Source organism: Poromitra crassiceps (assembly GCF_964638095.1).
Source record: "Poromitra crassiceps genome assembly, chromosome: 25".
NCBI classification, from domain to species: Eukaryota; Metazoa; Chordata; class Actinopteri; order Beryciformes; family Melamphaidae; genus Poromitra; species Poromitra crassiceps.
In genome coordinates, this window is record NC_139649.1 from 4,155,650 (window position 1) to 4,182,182 (window position 26,533).

The 26,533-nt window shown below is 49.5% G+C and overlaps 1 protein-coding gene across 1 annotated transcript in view; it reads right to left on the reverse strand.

Moving 5' to 3' along the window:
- Positions 1–26,533, reverse strand: part of pcbp4 (poly(rC) binding protein 4) — a gene marked incomplete at both ends in the record, with an annotated part of 71,260 nt that overhangs the window by 40,023 nt on the left and 4,704 nt on the right. Inside the window, 3 exons of the mRNA XM_083660635.1 lie at positions 3,707–3,823; positions 24,570–24,602; positions 25,903–25,926. Coding sequence (XP_083516761.1) covers positions 3,707–3,823; positions 24,570–24,602; positions 25,903–25,926 — 174 coding nt within the window. The remainder of the gene's footprint in view (positions 1–3,706; positions 3,824–24,569; positions 24,603–25,902; positions 25,927–26,533) is intronic.

The window sequence follows — 26,533 nt, forward strand, 5'->3', positions numbered from 1 at the left end:
TCTCTCTCTTTGTCTCCAGTCATTCTCTCTCTCTCTCTCTCTCTCTCTCTCTCTCTCTCTCTCTCTCTCTCTCTCTCTCTCTCTCTCTCTCTCTCCCTTTAATTAACTCAGGTAATAAATAGCGGCCTAAATCACCCGGCCTTAATAATACGATTGGTTCAATCAATTAGTCCTGGCCGAACTCTGAGATGTACAGTAAATAGCAGCAGAGCCTGTCAGGTGTTGCCCATCAGACCAACGTGAGCCCAATGAAATATGGCCTCCCTCCTGTGCACGCCACATATTTCATCACGTCATGTGGAAACCTCATACGTTAGCGTTTTGCCTGTTTTTATTTGATGTTTTCGTCGCTCTAATTGACAGCCAGGGGGCGTCGTTCGCTCGGCGCACATACAAAATGTTGTGCAGTCCGGGGTGTGAGCTAGAGAGCAGGGTTGCCAGCGTTGGGTACCTGGCTGGAGTGAGGTTTTGATGGCATGGCTCATATAGAGAGCCGGAAACTGTTGCACTGTTATAAATCAGAAAGACTACATACACTGTCGCCTAAGTGACATCACTTTCTCTACCGGCAAAGCTGAAGACCGGCGACATGCCACGAGCTTCCACGAGCTATGTAGTTTTTATACGAAACTAACTCCTATGTTTCAGTTTGACGACAAACTGTGCCTTTCTTGACATGCAAAGTTATGTTTTAAATTTACAAAATTAGCGTTGGCACCCCGTGGCACAATTCAAACGGGATCAAAAAAGTAACCTTATTCTCTGTCCACCGCCTTTCATATTTTTTGCAGCGCTGGTACAGGGAGAAAGCAGGAAGTGACGTTTCACTTTGGCTCTCTATATACGTACGCTCACTTAATCATGACGTATGTGTATTGTGTACACACACACACACACACACACACACACACACACACACACACACACACACACACACACACACACACACACACACATACACACACACACACACACACTCTCTCTCTCCTCCTCCCTCTCTCCCTCCATCTCTCTCTCGCCCTCTCTGCTATCATTACACATTTTCTTTAATCCTCTCAGCGTCGTTTCTCTTCATCTTTTTATCTCCACATCTCTCTCTCTCTCTCTCTCCTGTGTGTCATGTTCTGTTTTATTTTCCTTCTCTTTATCTCTTGTCCTTAGCTGCCTCGCTCGCTCTGTTATCTCCCTCTGTCTCTCTGTCTCTCTCTCTATCTCTCTCTCTTTTATCTACCTCACTCCTCTAAAGTCTCTCCCTCTGCCTCTCTCTGTCCAGCCTGCCTGCATCTGCCTCTCTCTGTCCAGCCTGCCTGCTCGCCAGAAGAAAATGTCACATTGTGCGTTTCTGCAATGCACTGATCTGTAGAATATCACGTTTCTGAACCATATGCTGCATCATCATGTTTGTAGATGTGTGCGTGTGTATCAACGTTACACACGTCATATAGGCTCTGGAAATAGTACGGTGGCCAGTACGGTTGTTGTGGTCGGGGTGGAGCGTGTAACCAGCTGTGTTCGATCCCCAGGGTTTCCACAGTCTACAATTTCAACCACAAGTCACATTTAAAGAGCAGCGTGCAGGTTGGAGACCACATTGCATTCATATGAAATGAATTTAAATCAAATGTCATATTAATGCAATGTGGTGTCCAACCTGCACGCTGCTCTTTAAATGCACTGTGCAGGGAGGACTGGTATGTAGGAATATGATTCTCTTTTGTTTTTCGCACTTAGCTGCATCTAGACTGTTTTTTTTAAGCAGGTGGCACATGCTCAATAAAAAGTCATCTGGGCCTATAACACCTGTGACATCACTCACCCAGCCAGGCTACTGGGTGAGTGTCCCCATCTCTCCCTCTCCTCTGTCCTCTCTCCTCTGTCCTCTCCTCCGCTCTGTAAATCTGTCCACATCTCTCCCTCTCCCTCTCTCCTCTCCTCTCCTCTCTCCTCTCCTCTCCTCTCCTCTGTCCTCTCCTCTCCTCTGCTCTGTAAATCTGTCCACATCTCTCCCTCTCCCTCTCTCCTCTCCTCTCCTCTCTCCTCTCCTCTCCTCTCCTCTGTCCTCTCCTCTCCTCTGCTCTGTAAATCTGTCCACATCTCTCCCTCTCCCTCTCTCCTCTCCTCTCCTCTCTCCTCTCCTCTCCTCTCCTCTGTCCTCTCCTCTCCTCTGCTCTGTAAATCTGTCCACATCTCTCCCTCTCTCCTCTCCTCTCCTTCACATCCATCTTGTTTTCTCATCAGCATCACTAAGATTTAAACGACGGAAGTCTGGATTTAATTTACCCGCCCCACATGGAGTCACTCTGCTGTCTACAGTCAACCTACTCACTATAATTGGAGAGATGTATGTATGTATGTATGTATGTATGTATGTATGTACGTATGCACATATGTGTGGCGGAGAACCCTTCACATGTCGTTGCTACACGTTGTTGGCAATAAGTATTTTGAGATTTTGACTTTTGAGTGAGTTGATTTACTTTCATCAACGCCAAGGGGTCCTGAGAAACAGTCAGCCTATAGGGGGCGCTGCTGAGAATGCTGAGAATGCTTTGTCTTGTCACGTTCAACTACAGATGCAATGTGTTAACATGCAGCATGGAGGAAAGCTACAGTCTCACTGTCACTCACTCTGAAGAATGATGCAAGGATGGAGAGAAGAATGATGCAAGGATGGAGAGAAGAGGACGAGAGAAGAATGATGCAAGGATGGAGAGAAGAATGATGCAAGGATGGAGAGAAGAATGATGCAAGGATGGAGAGAAGAGGATGGAGAGAAGAATGATGCAAGGATGGAGAGAAGAGGATGGAGAGAAGAATGATGCAAGGATGGAGAGAAGAGGACGAGAGAAGAATGATGCAAGGATGGAGAGAAGAGGACGAGAGAAGAATGATGCAAGGATGGAGAGAAGAGGACGAGAGAAGAATGATGCAAGGATGGAGAGAAGAGGACGAGAGAAGGAAGGATAGATGGAAGGAAGGGTACATGTCAAATTCTCCACACAAAACATCGCTCGTGTGTGTGTGTGCCTCTGTGGGTGTGCGCGCGTGTATATGTGTGTGTTCATGTGTGTAGGTGTGTGTGCGCGCGTGTGTGTGTGTGAGTGTGAGTGAGGTCAGGCAGTCGCATTCGATATAATAAATGGCTCCCTGCCAGGGAGAAGCAGCCATGTTGTAGAGCAGCTAAAGGTTACACACTTCACTCAAAGCAACTCACACCAGTGGGAGCTCAGAGCTGTCTGTGTGCGTGCGTGTGTGTGTGTGTGTGTGTGTGTGTGTGTGTGTGTGTGTGTGTGTGTGTGTGCCTGTGTATGTGCGACAGAAATGATGTAAAGGAAAGTAAGAAGTAAAGAGTGAGAGGTAAAGTGAGTAAAGTGTGAGAAAGAGAGTGGCTCCGTCAGTGTCTTGTGGAAAAATGCTGTCTTCTCTGTAAAGAGGAGACTCATAGAACCCATATTCAGTCAGATATCTTGAGGTCAGAGGTCAACTGACCCCTTTGAAAATGTTTTTTTTCCCTGACCAAAATGTAGCCTAACTTTGGAACGTTGTTTTAGACCCCATTTTCTCCATGAGGTAAACAGAGAGAGAAGGAAAACCACTGCCAATGTGCTTATATGAACGAGACGATATATGATACAAAGTGGGTGGAGAGTTGACTCAGGTGAAAATGGTGGTGGCAGGTGTGAGAGTGAGCGCAGAGTGTGTGTACCTCTTCCAGCTTGAACGTGATCATGGTGAAGGCTCGGAACACGCAGTCCGTGGGCCCCGTGATGGTGATGATCCTCTCCGGACATGAGCCCTCTGAGATGTTGATCCTGGCGCTGCTCTGAGGGTCCACACAGACACGACGACAGCGACGACAGCCAGGGAGGGAGGGAGGGAGGGAGGGGAGGTAAGGAGGAGAGAACAGCCAAGGAGGGAGGGAGGGAGGGAGAGGGGGGAGGTAAGGAGGAGAGAACAGCCAAGGAGGGAGGGAGGGAGAGGGGGGAGGTAAGGAGGAGAGAACAGCCAAGGAGGGAGGGAGGGAGGGAGAGGGGGGAGGTAAGGAGGAGAGAACAGCCAGGGAGGGAGGGAGGGAGGGAGGGAGGGAGGGTTGGTAAGGAGGAGAGAACAGCCAGGGAGGGAGGGGATGGCAGGATAATGTGAGGGAGGGAACGATGGGAGAGGAGGCAGGAGGAGGAAGCGAGGAAGGATGGAGGGAAGGATGGAGGGAAGGAGGGATGGGAGGGAGGGAGAAGAGAAAACACATTAGTGGGGGAGGAGGAGGGATACGGGCCAAGAAGCTCGTTCTCTTCACTACAAATAACACAACTTCACACGTTCAAACTGCGTGCAGTGGATACGCCTAAAGAGTCTGGAGCTAGAACCAGGAAGTAGCTGCAGTGGATACGCCTAAAGAGTCTGGAGCTAGAACCAGGAAGTAGCTGCAGTGGATACGCCTAAAGAGTCTGGAGCTAGAACCAGGAAGTAGAACCAGGAAGTAGCTGCAGTGGATACGCCTAAAGAGTCTGGAGCTAGAACCAGGAAGTAGCTGCAGTGGATACGCCTAAAGAGTCTGGAGCTAGAACCAGGAAATAGCTGCAGTGGATACGCCTAAAGAGTCTGGAGCTAGAACCAGGAAGTAGCTGCAGTGGATACGCCTAAAGAGTCTGGAGCTAGAACCAGGAAGTAGCTGCAGTGGATACGCCTAAAGAGTCTGGAGCTAGAACCAGGAAGTAGCTGCAGTGGATACGCCTAAAGAGTCTGGAGCTAGAACCAGGAAGTAGCTGCAGTGGATACGCCTAAAGAGTCTGGAGCTAGAACCAGGAAGTAGCTGCAGTGGATACGCCTAAAGAGTCTGGAGCTAGAACCAGGAAGTAGCTGCAGTGGATACGCCTAAAGAGTCTGGAGCTAGAACCAGGAAGTAGCTGCAGTGGATACGCCTAAAGAGTCTGGAGCTAGAACCAGGAAGTAGCTGCAGTGGATACGCCTAAAGAGTCTGGAGCTAGAACCAGGAAGTAGCTGCAGTGGATACGCCTAAAGAGTCTGGAGCTAGAACCAGGAAGTAGCTGCAGTGGATACGCCTAAAGAGTCTGGAGCTAGAACCAGGAAGTAGCTGCAGTGGATACGCCTAAAGTGTCTGGAGCTAGAACCAGGAAGTAGCTGCAGTGGATACGCCAACAAGTCTGGAGCTAGAACCAGGAAGTAGCTGCAGTGGATACGCCTAAAGTGTCTGGAGCTAGAACCAGGAAGTAGCTGCAGTGGATACGCCTAAAGAGTCTGGAGCTAGAACCAGGAAGTAGCTGCAGTGGATACGCCTAAAGAGTCTGGAGCTAGAACCAGGAAGTAGCTGCAGTGGATACGCCTAAAGAGTCTGCAGCTAGAACCAGGAAGTAGCTGCAGTGGATACGCCTAAAGAGTCTGGAGCTTGAACCAGGAAGTAGCTTGACGTTGAAATAAGGCGGCGTGTAGGTGCGGTGGTCGGAGTGGAAGTGGGTAGAAAACCTTAATCTTTCACACCTGGGAGCCGTGTTCAATCCTGATCCCACTGAGCTGTAATGGCGCCCCCTATGTTAAGAATTTTTGTACTTTTAAAACGGAGTGACAATAAATATCTTGGATCTTGAACTAGCTTTACGGTACACTCGTGTTGCTGCACACGTGTCCCAGGCGAGGTGTATCACCTGCACACAGAATTGGTAATTGGCGTATTCACTGCACACAATTTGAACGTGTAAAGTCATGTGATTTGGGCGCAGATTGGTGAGAGCGGGTTAGGCCGACACAGAGCAGAGCAGGAGAATCATGTCTGGCCACATTGCTCCCTCGCCCCCTAGAGGAGATTCACCTGTGATGCAGGAGGAGAGAGCATTACTGGAGGAGACTGGAGAGGCCAGCGGAGGAGAGGAGAGGAGATAGGAGAAGAGGAGAGAAGAGGAAAGGAGGAGAGAGGATGCAAGGCTTTAAGGATCCGAGGAGCGAGAGGAAGGAGAGGAAATGAAAAAGCAAGGGGAATACTGAGGGAGAGGAAGATTAAGATTATGAGTAGGGGGAGGAAAGAGGGTGGAGGAAGACATGATTTGACCCAGAAAATGGAGAGGAGTATGATAAGCCATTTTAACATTTATTTGTGAGGTTTGCCTAGCCAGAATTACCATTACAGATATCAATGTAATTTTAAATTTAAGATATCTACAGTCATTTTTATAGTCAAAAAATAACATTTCAGATATTCACATGATTCTTCCTATAGGACAAATGGTGTGAATTCAGTTGCAGATATCTGCAATGAAATTATACATATTCCTAATTCCAGTTTCAGATATCTACAGCTCATTCTGACTAGTTAAAACTATGGGGAATGAAAGAGATCTTGAACTGGTACTGTATTATTCCTATAGTGCAGAATTAAATTGTAGATATCTGAAAAAAGGAATTACAACTGGTCATAATCCAGTTGCAGATATCTGCAAGTGAATTGTAGATATTTCTATATTGAGAAACCCCATGCATATGAATGGCAAAAGTGAGGTCATTTGTCCTAGGAAGAATGCCATTTCAGAAATATTAAATATTATTTTTGACTAGGAAGAATTGAATTACAGATATCTGCAATATATATCCAGTCTAGGTATTGTGGAGTCTCGTCAGCCTACCCCGCAGCAGGTGAGAGCGGGAGGACGGCCAGACACCACAGTGACGTCAGAGCCGGGGTTTCCCAACAGAAACGCTGTCTAGGCCGCATCATCGAGGATAGGTATGTCCCTAATTATATCTTGAATCAGTGGGACCGCTAACAGCCGTGGGCTGTCAGGCACGGCTCACCCGGCTGAGATAGATCACTAATCAACGCACCTAGACAACAGCCTCCGCTCTGACGGTTCACTGTGTGACTGGCTCTCCTCGAGAAGGGAACGCTCCTTGCTGTCGGGCGGTAGGTTTCATTTACACTCCTCTCCTTAAAGCACATGATAATAGTGTATGATGTCCGCTGATCGATGATGTCTCCTCTCGTCCGCAGGCACGTTACTGGAGCAATTAAGAGAGGAAAGGAGCCCTGGCAACGTTGAGGGGAAAACTCCCCTGCGTTGGCCCACTGGCCAAACCCTCCTGTGCATAGTATCATTTTCATGGACCTGCCCCGATAAGGGAAGAACTTTAGTTATCGTTTGAATAAAACAACGCTCCGTGCGTTTATACCTGCCTTCTGTGTCTTGGTTTGGATCAGAGTTCCCACATATGGTGGAGAATGCAGGCACTCTGACTCAACGCCAACCTCACGCAATATGGAGCCGGCACAGGCTCTATTGGCGCTATTAAAAAGCCAAACGGAACTACAGCAGGCGGTACAAGAATTGATAAAGAAAATAGAGAAACGACTCATCATAGACCGGTGCATCTTCTCCTTGCCGCCCGACGCCAGAAAATATGCAGCCCAGGTGAGCCCCTCCTCGCTGAACGCCGGGGTGGCATTATTGGAAAATCACCAAGTCAGCGCGGACCTGATGCGCTCCACACAGAGCGAGCCCCTCCGCAAGCCAGCCACTCAAGACAGACCCGGCCGGGACAGCCGCCGCCGTCCGCCGCCGCCACCGGCCGCCGCGCAGCGCGGTCCTCGCCCTCTGGCAGACCGAGGAAGTCGTCCACTGAGGAGGTGCGACGTCTGCGGTCAAGATGACCACCTCTCCTGGACCTGCCCCGACCGTGATGTCTCCAGGCCCTCCGCCCCCGGCGACGAACCCCAACCCTCCCTCCACACAGGAGGTTCCCCTCGCCAGCAGGCGACCCTGCCGGTCCGGGTGGGACGCACCGACACACATGCGCTCCTCGACTCCGGCAGTGTGGTGACGCTCGTCCGGGCCGACCTCGCGGAGGTCATCACGAAGGAGACCATGCCGGTAACTTGCGTCCACGGGGACGTGAAAAGCTACGCCGTCAGCTATGTCCGGGTTCAGACACCGAGAGGCGAGGTGAGAGTCGCCGCCGGCGTGGTGCCCAACCTCCCGGTCCCGCTCCTAATCGGCACCGACTGCCCCCTATTCAGCCGGTACTGGAGTCCCGGCCGTCGCCCGGATCCCCCCCGACGAGGGAAACCGAGGGGAAACCAGGTCCCCCGTCAGCGCCTCGCCTGCCCAGCCTTCCGGCCCGGTTCCGAAGGACCGCGGTCCGAAAGCTCAGCCGCTGAGGAAGGTCCGGCCGGTCCAGCAGAGTATGACACGCCCCCTCTAGAAGAGGACCCATTCGCTGAGTTTCCGCTCCCGGACGCCACAGGACCTCCGCCTCGCGGAGAGTTTGCATCGGCCCAGTGGGCCGACCCGAACTTGGACGCCGGCCGCCGAGCCGTCGCCGCCATCGATGGACAGCGCTGTCCCGGGGTGGGGCAAACATGGCCACATTTTGTTGTTAAAAATGGGTTATTGTATAGAGCCACCAAAACTCAGGGGGGGGACATTTTGGAACAATTATTAGTACCTAAAACATATGTGTCACGAGTGCTATATTTGGCCCACACCCACCAATTGGGGGCCCACTTAGGGGTACAGAAGACCTATGATCGAGTGCTAAACCGGTTCTATTGGCCAGGCCTAAAGAGGGCCATTGAGGAGTTCTGCCGTGGGTGTGGCGAGTGTCAAAAAACGGCCCCCCGGCCCCTGTACCGGAACCCCCTGATTCCCCTGCCCATTATCGGGGTCCCGTTCGCCCGGCTGGCCATGGACATCGTGGGCCCACTCCCGAAGTCAGGCCGAGGACATCGGTACATACTGGTAATCATTGACTATGCTACACGTTACCCGGAAGCAATTCCATTACGCACCGCTAACGCTAAGAATGTCGCCAGAGAACTATTCATGTTGTTTAGCCGGGTGGGCATAGCCGAGCAGGTGCTCACGGACCAGGGGTCTTGTTTTATGTCCCGGGTCATGACGGCCCTATATAAATGGATGAAAATCACTCGCATCAGAACCTCGGTGTATCACCCCCAGACAGATGGCCTCGTGGAGAGGTTCAACCAGACTCTGAAGAAAATGCTGAAAAAGCTGATCGACGTGGACGGGAGGGACTGGGACCAACTCCTCCCCTATGTGCTGTTCGCCATCCGCGAAGTGCCCCAAGCGTCCACCGGCTACTCCCCCTTCGAGCTGCTCTACGGCCGGAACCCCCGCGGCCTCCTTGACCTGGCCAAGGAGGCGTGGGAAAGTCAGCCCTCCCCCCTCCGGAGCGTCATTGAGCATGTGGAGCGGCTCCAGGAGAGAGCAAAGAAAGTGTGGCCGCTGGTGCGACTGCACATGGAAGAGGCCCAGGCAGCCCAGGCGCGCACCTACAACAAAGGTGCCACCCCCCGACAGTTCCAGGTGGGCGAGAAGGTCCTGGTGTTGGTCCCCAGCCACGACTGCAAGTTCCTGGCCAAATGGCAGGGCCCGTTTGAAATCACGGAGAAAGTCGGAACGGTGAATTACCGGGTCTGTCAACCGGGGCGGAGGAAAGGCCACCAACTCTACCACATCAACATCTTGAAACAGTGGCACGACGCCGAGAGACACGCCCCCCGGGCCCTCTTCACCCGCACCCAAACCAGGCCTCCCCAGACGGTCCCAGTGGACATCGGCCAGGACCTGGGTCCCGAGCAAATACAAGACATCAAGGAGCTCCTAGGACGGAGCCAGGACGTCTTCTCTGAGCTGCCCGGTCGGACCCACGCCCTACAACATGACATTGAGACGACGCCGGGGAAAGTAGTGAGACTGCGGCCCTACCGCATCCCCGAGGCCCGAAGAGAAGCGATCCGGGGGGAGGTAAAGAAGATGCTAGAGCTAGGAGTGATAGAAGAGTCTCACAGCCCCTGGTCCAGCCCCATAGTCATTGTGCCGAAGCCAGACGGGAGCCTCAGATTCTGCAATGACTTCAGGAAGCTAAACGACATATCGACGTTCGACGCCTACCCGATGCCCCGAGTAGACGAACTAATCGAGCGGCTGGGCCCCGCTCGGTTCGTCAGCACCCTAGACCTCACCAAAGGATACTGGCAGGTCCCCCTAACCAGACGGGCACGGGCCAAGACCGCGTTCGCGACCCCAGACGGCCTCTTCCAGTACCGCGTCCTCCCCTTTGGCGTACACGGCGCCCCGGCCACGTTCCAGCGCCTCATGGATCGAATCCTCAGGCCACATCGCTCATATGCCGCCGCCTACCTCGACGACATAGTAATACACAGCAGCAGCTGGGAGCAACATCTGGAACATCTAGAAGCGGTACTGGGGGCCCTCCGCCGAGCCGGACTCACAGCCAACGCCCGGAAGTGTCGATTGGCCTGGACGGAGACAAATTATCTGGGTTACACGATAGGCCGGGGGTGTGTGAAACCCCAGATCCAAAAGGTCGAGAAAATACAGAATTGGCCCCGTCCCATCACGAAAAAACAGGTGAAGTCCTTCCTAGGCCTAATAGCATACTATTTGAAATTCGTAAAAAACTTTGCCACCATAGCAGCCCCCTTATACGACCTGACGCGCCAGAAGCTGCCCCATCATGTCCAGTGGACGGACGAAACTAACGCCGCCTTCTGTGCCCTGAAGGAGGCGCTCTGCCGAGAGCCGGTACTCATAGCCCCCGATTTCGCCAGACCCTTCGTCCTCCACACAGACGCCTCCGGTACGGGAGTAGGAGCGGTACTGGCTCAGATCGTGGACGGGGACGAACACCCGGTGACATTCATCAGTAGGAAACTGCTGAAACATGAGCGGAACTACTCTACAGTAGAGAAAGAGTGCCTGGCGGTGAAATGGGCCATTCACCACCTTCGCTATTACCTCTGGGGCCGGGTGTTTACCCTCGTCACGGACCACGCCCCCCTCAAATGGATGTCGACCAATAAGGATAAAAACGATCGTGTAACCCGCTGGTTCCTGGAACTCCAAAACTACAAGTTCAAAGTGGAACACCGACCAGGGAAAGAGATACCACACGCCGATGCCATGTCCCGCCGCGATGAAGCAGGAGAGAGTGAAGCTCACCGCACAGGCAGCGAGCTTAGGGGGAGGATGTGTGGAGTCTCGTCAGCCTACCCCGCAGCAGGTGAGAGCGGGAGGACGGCCAGACACCACAGTGACGTCAGAGCCGGGGTTTCCCAACAGAAACGCTGTCTAGGCCGCGTCATCGAGGATAGGTATGTCCCTAATTATATCTTGAATCAGTGGGACCGCTAACAGCCGTGGGCTGTCAGGCACGGCTCACCCGGCTGAGATAGATCACTAATCAACGCACCTAGACAACAGCCTCCGCTCTGACGGTTCACTGTGTGACTGGCTCTCCTCGAGAAGGGAACGCTCCTTGCTGTCGGGCGGTAGGTTTCATTTACACTCCTCTCCTTAAAGCACATGATAATAGTGTATGATGTCCGCTGATCGATGATGTCTCCTCTCGTCCGCAGGCACGTTACTGGAGCAATTAAGAGAGGAAAGGAGCCCTGGCAACGTTGAGGGGAAAACTCCCCTGCGTTGGCCCACTGGCCAAACCCTCCTGTGCATAGTATCATTTTCATGGACCTGCCCCGATAAGGGAAGAACTTTAGTTATCGTTTGAATAAAACAACGCTCCGTGCGTTTATACCTGCCTTCTGTGTCTTGGTTTGGATCAGAGTTCCCACAGTATTAAATGTTAAAATGGCTTGACATAGGAGAGGGCAAGAGAGGAAAGCGTTGAGGTATGTATTAAATAGAGGAGGAGAGACAAGTGAAAATAGGCATCAGGAGAGGACGAGTGCCAAGCTGGTGCAAATATTTGAGGAGAAATCAGATGAGGTGCAGCTGATACAGAGAAGGTGCAGTATAACCATGGGGATGGAGAGAGCATGGAGAAATCAGGGAGGAGGTGCAGAGGATACAGAGAAGGTGCGGGTGCAGAATAACCATGGGGATGGAGAGAGCATGGAGAAATCAGAGAGGAGGTGCAGAGGATACAGAGAAGGTGCAGTATAACCATGAAGATGGAGAGAGCATGGAGAAATCAGAGAGGAGGTGCAGAGGATACAGAGAAGGTGCAGTATAACCATGAGGATGGAGAGAGCATGGAGAAATCAGAGAGGAGGTGCAGAAGATACAGAGAAGGTGCAGAATAACCATGAGGATGGAGAAATCAGAGGAGGTGCAGAGGATACAGAGAAGGTGCAGAATAACCATGAAGATGGAGAGAGCATGGAGAAATCAGGGAGGAGGTGCAGAGGATACAGAGAAGGTGCAGAATAACCATGAGGATGGAGAGAGCATGGAGAAATCAGGGAGGAGGTGCAGAGGATACAGAGAAGGTGCAGAATAACCATGATGATGGAGAGAGCATGGAGAAATCAGGGAGGAGGTGCAGAGGATACAGAGAAGGTGCAGTATAACCATGAGGATGGAGAAATCAGAGAGGAGGTGCAGAGGATACAGAGAAGGTGCAGTATATCCATGAGGATGGAGAAATCAGAGAGGAGGTGCAGAGGATACAGAGAAGGTGCAGTATAACCATGAGGATGGAGAAATCAGAGAGGAGGTGCAGAGGATACAGAGAAGGTGCAGTATAACCATGAGGATGGAGAAATCAGAGAGGAGGTGCAGAGGATACAGAGAAGGTGCAGTATAACCATGAGGATGGAGAAATCAGAGAGGAGGTGCAGAGGATACAGAGAAGGTGCAGTATAACCATGAGGATGGAGAAATCAGAGAGGAGGTGCAGAGGATACAGAGAAGGTGCAGTATAACCATGATGATGGAGAAATCAGAGAGGAGGTGCAGAGGATACAGAGAAGGTGGAGTATAACCATGAGGATGGGGAGAGGATGGTGCTGACTGGCTAATGGTTAGTCTCCCCTGTTGCTCATTCGGGCCGAACGTTTTTCCAGCTGAGAAAGAGCTGTTGCACGTCATGGTGCCAGACCAGAAGCAGTCAACTCAGTGGAGTGGGCGGAGTCAAAGGTGTGGCCAGTGAAGGCAGCAGGCCGCTCTCACTCCCCTATCATCCCCTGAGTGATACTACGGTATTTCCCAAATCGTCCAGGAAGACGAGCCCGGGGGTGTGCTTGACCTTTGAACCCACAGCGCGTTCCATAAAAGGCTCTAGGCTTCCCAAAGCATTATGAACATCGCTGAAGGCAGCAGTGCTAAGACAAGGAGTACACTGACCTCAGATTCTTAGTGAAGTGGAATGAGTAGATGGCTGTTGCTGTAGCCTAAGGGTCAAACTGTTCTCAGAACAGCATTTCATTGTGAAAAGTTTCATGCATGACTTGATGTGGGCTCACGATGCTGCTTATGGGTGGCAGAGGAGAAAGCAAGGAAGCAAGGAAGCAAGGAAGCAAGGAAGCAAGGAAGGAAGGAAGGAAGGAAGAGAGTCAGCCAGTATTGTAGAGAGACCACAGACCATGAAACCATTTTTAGTCATTCAGTGGATAGTGACCCCATCACAGTGTGTGTGTGTGTGTGTGTGTGTGTGTGTGTGTGTGTGTGTGTGTGTGTGTGTGTGTGTGTGATCCCATTCTCACACACACACACACACACACACACACACACACACACACACACACACACACACACACACACACACACACACACACACACACACACACAGAGGCAGATAGATAGATAGATAGAGACAGATAGATAGATAGATAGATAGATAGATAGATAGACAGACAGACAGACAGACAGACAGACAGGCAGACAGACAGAGACAGATAGACAGACACACACACACACAGACAGACAGACAGATAGGGAGACAGACAGACAGACAGACAGACAGACAGACAGACAGGCAGACAGACAGGCAGACAGACAGGCAGGCAGGCAGACAGACAGACAGACAGACAGGCAGACAGACAGACAGACAGACAGACAGGCAGACAGACAGGCAGGCAGACAGACAGACAGACAGACACACAGACAGACAGGCAGACAGACAGACAGGCAGACAGACAGACAGACAGGCAGACAGACAGACAGACAGGCAGACAGACAGGCAGGCAGACAGGCAGACAGACAGACAGACAGACAGGCAGACAGACAGACAGACAGACAGACAGGCAGACAGACAGACAGACAGGCAGGCAGACAGACAGACAGACAGGGGGCCCAGAAGGCGTCAGAAAACAAACATTGTATGCTTTGTGCGGATTATTATGATTAATATTGCTTTGATTTGGTAGGTAGAGAGCCAGTATAAACCCAATTAGGTGTTCCTGTCTCTACCGGCACAGTCTTCTGTTGTTTTCCTTCGTCTGTATTTGATTTTAATGACACACAAATAAATCAAACAGAACAAACATGCCTGCTCTCTGTGTGTAACTACACAGGATGTAGATGGAGGCTGCGGCTGACTCCATGTTGACACAAGGAATAGAAGCATTAGGGCCTTCTTGTGAAACTACAACAGTTTGCTCTGTGGACTAACTAACTGCTATTAAACTACTTCCTCCTGTGAGGCTGGGCTGGCTACACGTGCACGGCAACACACATGCACTAACGTGGGCTCTCTTAAGATTTGCGTGTGTGTGCGCGCGCGCGCGTGTGTGTGTGCATGTGTGTGTCGGTCTAGCTCTTTATTTGGATGTCTAGTGTCTATGCCAGTTTTGATATCCGCTACCCTTTGTGTGTGTGTGCGCGTGTGTGCACAGGTGTGTGTGTGTGTGTGTGTGTGTGTGTGTGTGTGTGTGTGTGTGTGCGCGTGTGCACAGGTGTGTGTGTAGCATGTGTGTTGTGTGTAGCCTCCTGATACCCCCTATCATCCTCTCTAGACTGCAGTCTCCTCTCATATTGCCATAAAAATAGAACACATAATGATATCTGCTCTCTCTCTCTCTCGCTCACTCTCTGTCCGTCATTCTCCTCCTTTGTCTATCTCTCCCTCTCTCTACCGCCCTCCCTGACTCCCCTGGCTGTTATTGTTAGGTGTGTGTGCACGTGTGCGTGTGTGTGTGTGTGTGTGTGTGTGTGTGTGTGTGTGTGTGTGTGAGACTGGTAATGCAGCTGTGATTAAATAATTTCTCTCTCTCTCTCTCTCATTTATTATGTGAATAAAAAACATTAGCCAGTGTCTCGCTCTCCCCCTCTGCCTGTCTGTATTTATGTCTCTCGTCCGCAATCTCTCTCTCTCTCTCTCTCTCTCTCTCTCTCTCTCTCTATCTCAGGAGTAATGAACATATATAAATCTCATTCTCTCATATAGATCTCCTATCTCCTCTTTCTCAGTTTTTTTTTTTTTTGTCGCCCATCATTTTGTAATTTTCTGAATTCATTGTTTTGTTCCTCTCTCTGTCCAACCCAGTTGCCCGAATAAAACGTTGGCATTTGACATGTCTGAATCCAGGCATACGTACAATCTCAACGTACGTCTGAATCCAGGCATACGTACAATCTCAACGTACGTCTGAATCCAGGCATACGTACAATCTCAACGTACGTCTGAATCCAGGCATACGTACAATCTCAACGTACGTCTGAATCCAGGCATACGTACAATCTCAACGTACGTCTGAATCCAGGCATACGTACAATCTCAACGTACGTCTGAATCCAGGCATACGTACAATCTCAACGTACGTCTGAATCCAGGCATACGTACAATCTCAACGTACGTCTGAATCCAGGCATACGTACAATCTCAACGTATGTTTGAAACAAAACATCTGCATTTTATGTTTCTGCAAAGCTACAATTGCAACGTAAATTTGAAACAAAACTGAGGTTAATTTGCAAACCTCGCAACAGCTTTTACAACTTTGGTTATGTTTAGTAAGTAAAACAACTTTGTTAGGGTTAGGATTATATTAGGAGGGGCACGGTGGCGCAGTGGTATAGCGCCGTCGCCTCACAGCAAAAAGGTCCTGGGTTCGATTCCTGCCTGCAGGAAACTGTGGGGATCCTCAGTGCCTATAATGCCCAGGTGGGCTGCCCTGGGGTTTCCTCCAGATAGGAACCCACCGCTAAAAAAAATGGTTTGGGTGATGCTTAAATGACAAAAACATTAAATTTAGACTTTGGAAACCCTGGACATCGAACACAGCCCTCCGGGGGGTGAAAGGCAAGTGTTTATGCCCTCCAACCACCCTGACCACAACACCCTCTACTGGCCACTGCAGTATTTCAACAGCAGACTCTATGTGTGTAATATTACACATATCTACAAGTGTTGATATGCAACATATTTTGATTCAAAAATGTTGACATTCAACATTTCCATGGATTGCAGAAATGTAAACTGTGGCTGCCATTTCATTGAGGCGAGCAGGCTGACCTTCAGCCATCCCTCATATTCTCTCTTCACTTCCATTCATCCATTCATCTCTCCCTCCTTTCATCTTATGGATGTGTTATCATTTCTCCATCCATACGTCTTCCTGCCTCCCCCACCTCTCTCTCTCTCTCCCATCTCTCTCTCTCTCCCATCTCTCCCATCTCTCTCTCCATCACTCCATCCATCTGTCTCTCTCTCTGTCACTCTATCCATCACTGCCCATAATCCCTCCATCCTGCCGGGTATCCTGCTTTAACCCATGTCCTGTCAGTTACCCTCTCCATCCCCTCTCTCTCCTTCCTCTCCTCCTCTCTCACATCCTGTCATCCCACTCTTTCTGTTTTCAGTGGCTGACACAAAGCAGTAAGTTGTGCTACCCAGCCAAGTGGCTACCAGTGCTAACCCCAGCCAAGTGGCTACCAGTGCTAACCCCAGCCAAGTGGCTACCAGTGCTAACCCCAGGCAAGTGGCTACCAGTGCTAACCCCAGCCAAGTGGCTACCAGTGCTAACCCCAACCAAGTGGCTACCAGTGCTAACCCCAGCCAAGTGGCTACCAGTGCTAACCCCAGCCAAGTGGCTACCAGTGCTAACCCCAACCAAGTGGCTACCAGTGCTAACCCCAGCCAAGTGGCTACCAGTGCTAACCCCAGCCAAGTGGCCACCAGTGCTAACCCCAGCCAAGTGGCTACTAGTGCTAACCCCAACCAAGTGGCTACCAGTGCTAACCCCAACCAAGTGGCTACCAGTGCTAGCCCCAACCAAGTGGCTACCAGTGCTAACCCCAACCAAGTGGCTACTAGTGCTAACCCCAACCAGGTGGCTACCAGTGCTAACCCCAACCAAGTGGCTACCATTGCTAACCCCAACCAAGTGGCTACCAGTGCTAACCCCAACCAAGTGGCTACCAGTGCTAACCCCAGCCAAGTGGCACCAGTGCTAACCCCAGCCAAGTGGCTACCAGTGCTAACCCCAACCAAGTGGCTACCAGTGCTAACCCCAGCCAAGTGGCTACCAGTGCTAACCCCAGGCAAGTGGCTACCAGTGCTAACCCCAACCAAGTGGCTACCAGTGCTAACCCCAGCCAAGTGGCTACCAGTGCTAACCCCAGCCAAGTGGCTACCAGTGCTAACCCCAGCCAAGTGGCTACCAGTGCTAACCCCAGCCAAGTGGCTACCAGTGCTAACCCCAGCCAAGTGGCTACCAGTGCTAACCCCAGCCAAGTGGCTACTAGTGCTAACCCCAGCCAAGTGGCTACCAGTGCTAACCCCAGCCAAGTGGCTACCAGTGCTAACCCCAGCCAAGTGGCTACCAGTGCTAACCCAAACCAAGTGGCTACCAGTGCTAACCCCAGCCAAGTGGCTACCAGTGCTAACCCAAACCAAGTGGCTACCAGTGGTAACCCCAACGCTCACCCGGTGTGCGTCCAAACATGATGCACCGTGCGCGTCAACATCCCACACCAAAGGTAGGTGACAAAGCGGTGAAAAACGACGCAGTGGGAGTGACATGTTACCGGTCCTATAGTAACTGATAGGCTATCATAGCTATAAAAAAAGGGGGGGGGGGCATAAAATACATTATTTTTCTTTCTATTTTATTTCAATTTGTGTGTGGGGGGTTAATGACATTATGCCATTAGCTCAGAACGTCTTAAAGATCGTTAATCTATAACGTTGATGGAGATGTGTGAAATGAGACTTTAGAACACGTTGAGCTCATGGCAGCGCCTCACCTTCCTCCTCGCCCTCGTGCTAAACACCAGTCAGGACAGCCTCCACGTGAACGAGCAGAACAGACGCTTAAGAGCTGAGTGGTATACTGTAGGGGCGAGGGAGGCATTGGGATTGGTCCTTAGTCTTCTGCTCCCTCCCTCCCTCTCTCCCCCTCCCCCCTCCGTCTCTTCCTATTGGCTGAGACATGCAGCAGTAAGTCGTCGGGCGCGTGTCTTCATTAGTCTTCATTTGGAGCAGAGGAAGGATGGACAGCCGTGTCAATCAGCCTGATTACTCTGCTCTGCTGTATCACACACTCAGGCTGTGTGTGTGTGTGTGTGTGTGTGTGCGTGTGTGTGTGTGTGTGTGCAGGCGCGCGTGTGTGTGTGTGTGTGTAAGACTATTATGAAGAACTACGACTTCACATCAATGCTTTTATTGACTCGATTAAAAGGGATTCCTTGTATGCCGCGCCCCCTCTCTTGTGTGTGTGTGTGTCTGTGTGTGTGTGTGTGTGTGTGTGTGTGTGTGTGTGTCCACGTGAATAGCCACATGATTTGCTTCCGTGCCAACAGCCTCATACAGAGCTGTCATTGTGCGACACGTTAAAGCCTTGAAACACTGTATAGCCACACCCCCAGGCTGTAGCCACACCCCCAGGCTGTAGCCACACCCCCAGGCTGTAGCCACGCCCCCAGGCCCGTTCAACTGGCGGCCCACGGGCCCCATTCAGCCCAGGAGCCACCTCCTCCGAGTGGCTCAGCGAGCATGGCCGTAGCCAGCTATGAGCTCGCCCAGGTCCAGAGCATGGCCGTAGCCAGCTATGAGCTCGCCGAGGTCCAGAGCATGGCCGTAGCCAGCTATGAGCTCGCCCAGGTCCAGAGCATGGCCGTAGCCAGCTATGAGCTCACCCAGGTCCAGAGCATGGCCGTAGCCAGCTATGAGCTCACAGAGGTCCAGAGCATGGCCGTAGCCAGCTATGAGCTCGCCCAGGTCCAGAGCATTGCCGTAGCCAGCTATGAGCTCGGCCAGGTCCAGACCTCAGTAATGATTTCGTATGTCTCTCATGGGCTGATTTTAAGCTAGAGTGGAGCTTCTGGTATTAGCGGCAACTAGACATCCAGATGAATATGTACTGTAGGTAGCAGCCATATTCTGCTAGCTAGCTGGGAAACCAGCGTATCATAGCTCCAAACTCGGCAAAGTTTGTTGACAGAGGTAAAGTTTTGACAAGGCGGGGGGGGAGGGTACTGGTGGAGATGGAGTGGGTCATTGGTTACTGTTGTTGGCACTTAAGATTCTGATGATTCTGATCGCTCTTTTTTATTCTGTTTCTGCACTTTGTGATGTGCCAGATACAGTATGTGACCAAGATACTACTACTACTAATACTAATACTACTACTACTACTAATAATAATAACAATAATAATAATATTAATAATAATAATTGTTTAAAATGTATCATTACCAAAAGCGAATGGAAAAAAAATACGGCACACTGTCAAACTTGCAATATTTCATTACAAAAGCTAAGAAAAAAGAAAAAAGAGAGCAAAGTTTTACATCTATATATCCTGGTTTTAAAATCTGGTTTTAAAAATGGCCCAAATTAATGTGTTATTGAATAGTCCTGCTGCAGATGTTTGGCTAGTGTATGAATGGTGTGTGTGTGTGTGTGTGTGTGTGTGTGTGTGTGTGTGTGTGTGTGTGTCTGTCAGCTCGCACAGACATTGAGTGGGTGGTGAAGAAGAAGAGGAGAAGAGTAATGAGAGGAAGAGGAAGCTTGTAACTGTATTGTAGCAGAATGTAACAGTATATATGCAGCGTTGTTGTTTGTCCTTGAGAATATAAATATCCATATCCACAAATATCCATTTAAATATTCATACTTCCTGTTGTGAGAGGTTATGCTGTCAGGGAGGAAGTGATCGCTCTGTTTGCTTTTTCTATTCATCTGTCTCTATCCTCTCTCTCTCTCTCTGTCTCTCTCTCTCTCTGTCTCTCTCTCTCTCTCTCTCTCTCTCTCTCTCTGTCTCTCTCTCTCTCTCTCTCTGTCTCTCTCTCTCTCTCTCTCTCTCTCTCTCTGTCTCTCTCTCTCTCTCTCTCTCTGTCTCTCTCTCTCTCTCTCTCTCTCTCTCTCTCTGTCTCTCTCTCTCTCTCTGTCTCTCTCTCTCTCTCTCTCTCTCTGTCTCTCTCTCTCTCTCTCTCTCTCTCGTCTCTCTCTCTCTCTCTCTGTCTCTCTCTCTCTCTCTCTCTGCTCTCTCTCTCTCCCTCTCTCTCTTCTCTCTCTCTCTCTCTCTGTCTCTCTCTCTGTCTCTCTGTCTCTCTGTCTCTCTCTGTCTCTGTCTCTCTCTCTCTCTCTCTCTCTCTCTCTCTCTCTGTCTCTCTCTCTCTCTCTCTCTCTGACTCCATCCTCTCTGTCTGTCTCTCTCTCTGTCTCTCTCTCGCCCTATATCTCTATCAAGCAACCCAATTGCAAGTCGAGTCCAAAGTCATCAAATTTGTGACTCAAGTCCAAGTCATGTGCCTCGAGTCTACACCTCTGTGGTCATGTGCCTCGAGTCTACACCTCTGTGTCATGTGCCTCGAGTCTACACCTCTGTGTCATGTGCCTCGAGTCTACACCTCTGTGTCATGTGCCTCGAGTCTACACCTCTGTGTCATGTGCCTCGAGTCTACACCTCTGTGTCATGTGCCTCTAGTCTACACCTCTGGGTCATGTGCCTCGAGTCTACACCTCTGTGTCATGTGCCTCGAGTCTACACCTCTGTGTCATGTGCCTCGAGTCTACACCTCTGGGTCATGTGCCTCGAGTCTACACCTCTGGGTCATGTGGCCTCGAGTCTACACCTCTGTGTCATGTGCCTCGAGTCTACACCTCTGTGTCATGTGCCTCGAGTCTACACCTCTGTGTCATGTGCCTCGAGTCTACACCTCTGTGTCATGTGCCTCGAGTCTACACCTCTGGGTCATGTGCCTCGAGTCTACACCTCTGTGTCATGTGCCTCGAGTCTACACCTCTGGGTCATGTGCCTCGAGTCTACACCTCTGGTCATGTGCCTCAAGTCTACACCTCTGGGTCATGGTCCCCTCGAGTCTACACCTCTGTGTCATGTGCCTCGAGTCTACACCTCTGTGTCATGTGCCTCGAGTCTACACCTCTGGGTCATGTGCCTGTCATGTGCCTCGAGTCTACACCTCTGTGTCATGTGCCTCGAGTCTACACCTCTGTGTCATGTGCCTCGAGTCTACACCTCTGGGTCATGTGCCTCGAGTCTACACCTCTGTGTCATGTGCCTCGAGTCTACACCTCTGTGTCATGTGCCTCGAGTCTACACCTCTGGGTCATGTGCCTCGAGTCTACACCTCTGTGTCATGTGCCTCGAGTCTACACCTCTGTGTCATGTGCCTCTAGTCTACACCTCTGGGTCATGTGCTCGAGTCTACACCTCTGTGTCATGTGCCTCGAGTCTACACCTCTGTGTCATGTGCCTCGAGTCTACACCTCTGTGTCATGTGCCTCGAGTCTACACCTCTGTGTCATGTGCCTCGAGTCTACACCTCTGTGTCATGTGCCTCGAGTCTACACCTCTGGTCATGTGCCTCGAGTCTACACCTCTGTGTCATGTGCCTCGAGTCTACACCTCTGTGTCATGTGCCTCGAGTCTACACCTCTGTGTCATGGCCTCTAGTCTACACTCTGGGTCATGTGCCTCGAGTCTACACCTCTGTGTCATGTGCCTCGAGTCTACACCTCTGTGTCATGTGCCTCGAGTCTACACCTCTGTGTCATGTGCCTCGAGTCTACACCTCTGTGTCATGTGCCTCGAGTCTACACCTCTGTGTCATGTGCCTCGAGTCTACACCTCTGTGTCATGTGCCTCGAGTCTACACCTCTGGGTCATGTGCCTCGAGTCTACACCTCTGGGGTCATGTGCCTCGAGTCTACACCCTCTGGGTATTGGCACTTTTGCCACTTGTTCTATGTCTGTTGGTCGGCTATTTGAATGATTCCAGCACTTGATTGTTTCTCCTGCTCTGTGTTCCTATTGCTTTACTCATGTCTTGTAAAAGAGATCCTTGATCTCAATGGACCAACCTGGATAAACATGGAGGGTTAAAAGAAAGGAGACCAAAAATAACCGGCCAAAACTTTTTGATTTTGGTTTTGTTTGTTAGGCTAAATTAGGACAGTTTCCCTTACATTTTCCTTTCAGCGACATTTCTCAAGTTGACTTAAAATGTGCACGGAAACATGAAAACACGCTCCTATATCTCCCTCTCTCGTCCCCCCCGCCCTGCAGTGTTGATTCATGTGCGCCGGGCGATCTCCAGGGTGTTTCTCCTGGGACGCACAACATCTCTCTGCACAAGTCTGCAGACGTGTTTTGTGGGTTACTATTTAAGGCTCTGAAACTCTGTATTTCAGAACTTTCACTGAAAAACATGTCTTCTCGTCGTGGGAAACAGGCTCATTAAAACAAGCTAGTTCTGTGTGCTTTCATGTGGGAACTGAGCACACCGGAGGGAGTCCTGCCTGCGACCTCTTTTGGGGCCCCGTCCCACAGCTTTAAGAACTCACACAATCTCTATTCTTTCTCACTGATTCCACCTGGCTCCTGTGTGCTGCTGCTGCTCCTGCTCCTGCTGCTGCTGCTGCTGCTGCTCTGACAGAGGGGATTGTGTTTGTGCCTGGACGAGAGCTTTGGTGATAGAACACCACATCCCCATTCTCCAAGGCAATCTGTGAGAGCCGTTTTACAATAAATGCACAAACATGTGCACGCACGCACCACACGCATGCACAAACACACGCACGCACGCACACACACACACACACACACATGCACACTACACATGCACACACACGCACGCACGCACGCACACACACGCACGTACATACGCACGCACGCGCGCACACACACACACACACACACACATGCACACACACACACACACTCCTGCTCGTTCAATCAACTGATACAAGAGTTTGACTTTGCCGTTGTTTCTACTTGATTGAGCCTGATAACTTGTGTAGTCCTCTCTCTCTCTCTCTTTCGGGGCATGGTGGTCTCAGTGGTTAGGACTGTTGCCTCACAGCAAGAAGGTTGTGTTTCGATTTTTATATATATATATATATATATATTTTTTTTTTTTTTTTTCCAAATGTTCTTCCTTTAAGGACACAAGCCCTTAAACAGATGCTCTATAGCCACACATGCTACAGCCACATGGGCTTTAGCCTCCTCGCTACAGTGTCTGCCTCCCATGTTGAAGGTTCCTGCTCGCCCATTTTACACTAACATGCTGCCGACAGCAGTGACGGCCTATAGAGAGCCACAGTGGAACGTCACTTCCTGCTTCAGCACTGTACCAGAGATTTTCATCCGCCATTTATTTTCTCATAGACATTTCGTAAAATGCTTATAGAAATAGTTTTACTTGTTCAAACCAAACGGTTCAGATATATTTAGAAACAGGAGAAACCACATAACATTTCACTCAGACCAAAACGTAAAAAATTTGCAGATTTAAAGAATTAAAAAAAAAAGTGTTTTTAAGTTTTGGTCCGAGCAAAATGTTCTATTGTCTCTCCCGATTCTAAATATACTGTAGCTGAACCGTTTGGTTTGACCAATTAAAACAAACAAAGTATTTTACGAAATGTCTATGGGAAAATAAATTGCGGAAAAGAAAATCTGTGGTACAGTGCTGAAGCAGGAAGTGGCGTTCACTTTGCCTCTCTATAGCCTACAGTGTACATCGTATTGTATTGCAGCCTGCATGTGTACATGTGGACCTGGCTAACATCACGACAGGCTGTTAAACCAAACGTTTACATTTGGCTTTACTGCCGTTTCAAAAGATGCAGATTGGATGGAGCTGTGAGCAGACGGGTGTTGCACCTTCTAGCATGTTTGTATGACTTGTTGTGCTCCTCTGTGAAGGCTGTGCTCACGCTTCTGATTACAGCCATTTCTTCTCTACAGCATAATTACAGCCGAGATACGGCATAAACAACCTATAATCATGTTGGACACGGCTGATGCTGTGATCCCACTGCTTTATAGAGTGGATATGGAGCCGTTTCTCGTATAGGTTCAGTATGGGGCCAGCCGGAATATCTATATCTCCTTTATCCCCTCTGCCATACTAGCACTGAATACATAAATTAATCTGTTTTGTATGGCGTGCTGTGTTATGTATAGCTTAGGTAATATTTTAGGTAGGTAGGTATTTCTAGGTATTTAGATAGGTAGGTAGGCATTTTAGATAGGTAGGTATTTTGTAATTTGTATTTGTTTTTCCATGACAAGCTGCTGCTATCTGCTAACTTGCACCATGTATGATGTATGTTCTATGTTCTCTATGTTTTATGGTGTGCTGATTGTGCACAATACGTAACATACTGTATGTGCTGTGAAGAGAAGCCAAAGGCAATAAAGTAAATCAAATCAAATCAAATCAAATCAAATGGACAGGATTATTGTGCCACTTTCCAATATGCCATCATTAGCAATATGAACGTAATCCACATCTGAAGGATGAAAACAGAGAGGAGAGAAAGACATCAGAGAAAAGATACATGGGAGGGGGGGGGGTTCTTCTTACCTCTTCTCGTATTCTCTTCACTGTTTCCCCTTTCTGTGGAAAGACAAGCAACACAGAGTTTAGCCTGACCTCTAGAATAGCCTCATTTGTCTCAAAACAGGGTTTACAAAAAACACTATATGGAAAGTTCAAATTTATGTCGATATTGTATCTCAATGTAAATTTGCTCTACAATGTAGACGTAAAATGCCATGATTTAGAAACGTAATTTACCGACGTTTTGTTTTACTTTTGAGACATGTGCAATGCCAACTTTCTATTCTGGTTTTATACTAACCCTTCACTGGATAAACAAAGGCAAAAAACACCAACAACATTCAGAGTGATTCTATTCTCAGACGTTTATTTCTCGCTTACGCTAACTTGTTCAGCGCTTTCCGATCACATTTGCTCTTAACACCCGTCCCTATCACTAGAGGCTTTTGTGGCTCGATAGCACGGCTGCTGCGGCGAACATCGGTTCTGCTCTGCTGCCTGGCAGCTTGGCTTTAATACAGGGAGAAACCCCAGAGAGCGCCCCCTGTGGCGCGACGACAGGCCGGACTGTCACAGCCTAATTGGAAGTTTAACACCTTAATGTCATCTTCATGCCGCCTTTGTGTCGCAGACTGCAAACTAATAGAGCGCGTGCTGGAAGCCATGAGGAGGGTAGAAAGAACATCTAAATATAAGCCAGAAGAAATCCGCTAAAATCATGTGCTGTAGCCGGGGGCAACGGGCATATCACATTATCTCACATCACTTGACTATAATAAATTGAGAGAGAGAGAAAAAAAATCCTACAGCCGGTTTATTTAACAGGATAATCAAACTGACTGGCATCCCTGGAGAGCAGCTCCTTTCCAGTAACTACAGATTGGAATGACACAGACGAACGGGACATTCTACACACTATTAATGCATATTTCATGGTAACTTTATATTCGAGGTCGTGGCAGGATTACACGAGAAGTTATCTTGAGCGGCGTGCCCGTTTTAGACGAGCGTATAGTTTTTTTAAGATGGCTCGGATTTTCAAATGCAGACTTCACAGATGGCGAGGGTTTTTTTCATCGCTGTCGAAAGATTTGAATTATATCTGAATGCTGGAGAAAATATATTAAGTGACTGTCATTACAAATGGTAGCCACCAGGATTTGCACTGCTCCTTTCATTTGGTGCAGTTTGGAAACCGGTGCATTCGATTTCCCGGCAAAATGCTTTCCGGTAGACTGGTCATTTTAATTGCATGACATGCAGGTCTTTGTCTTCATGGAGCAGAACCAGTATGAGTGATGTTTGAGGCAGTGCATCTGTGCTCCAGTGTGAGAGAAGATGATGTACAGCTGCTTACCTTGCCGATGATGCTTCCTACTTCCTGTGGAGGGAACACAGACAGGAAGTGTCACGGTTAATTATCATTCCCACTGACCAACAGACAGCGACAAATATACTTTCTCTCTCTCTCTCTCTCTCTCTCTCTCTCTCTCTCTCTCTCTCCATCCTTCCAGACACGACTCTATCAGCCATATTTGCTTAGGGCGACTATTTTGACGTGACCACATGTAATTACTCCAACCTGTGTTTTTGTAAAACACTTTCCCCGGGGACAAAGTAATTGTCTAGAGTCACAGAAATTTAGGATTTTATAATTTGTCACTGAATGATCAAAGCAAAGGTTGACATTTGTGCCAAAAAACTCTTGCATGTAATAACGACATTGGCTGAAATCACAGAATTGCAGAAGGTCAAGATTTTAGAATTTGTCACTTCCTGATTTAGCTACAAGATACAGAGAGTTAGATTCACCCAGGATTAATAATATTATCACTAAAGTACAGAGAGTTAGATTCACCCAGGATTAATATTAATATATGTTCGGGCCTTCGAACATACAGAGTTACTTCTAGGGCGCATGCGCACGCAGCGACCAGCAGCAGATGTGAATGACGGCGGTGTTTGTCAAGTTTTTCGTTGTTTTAAGT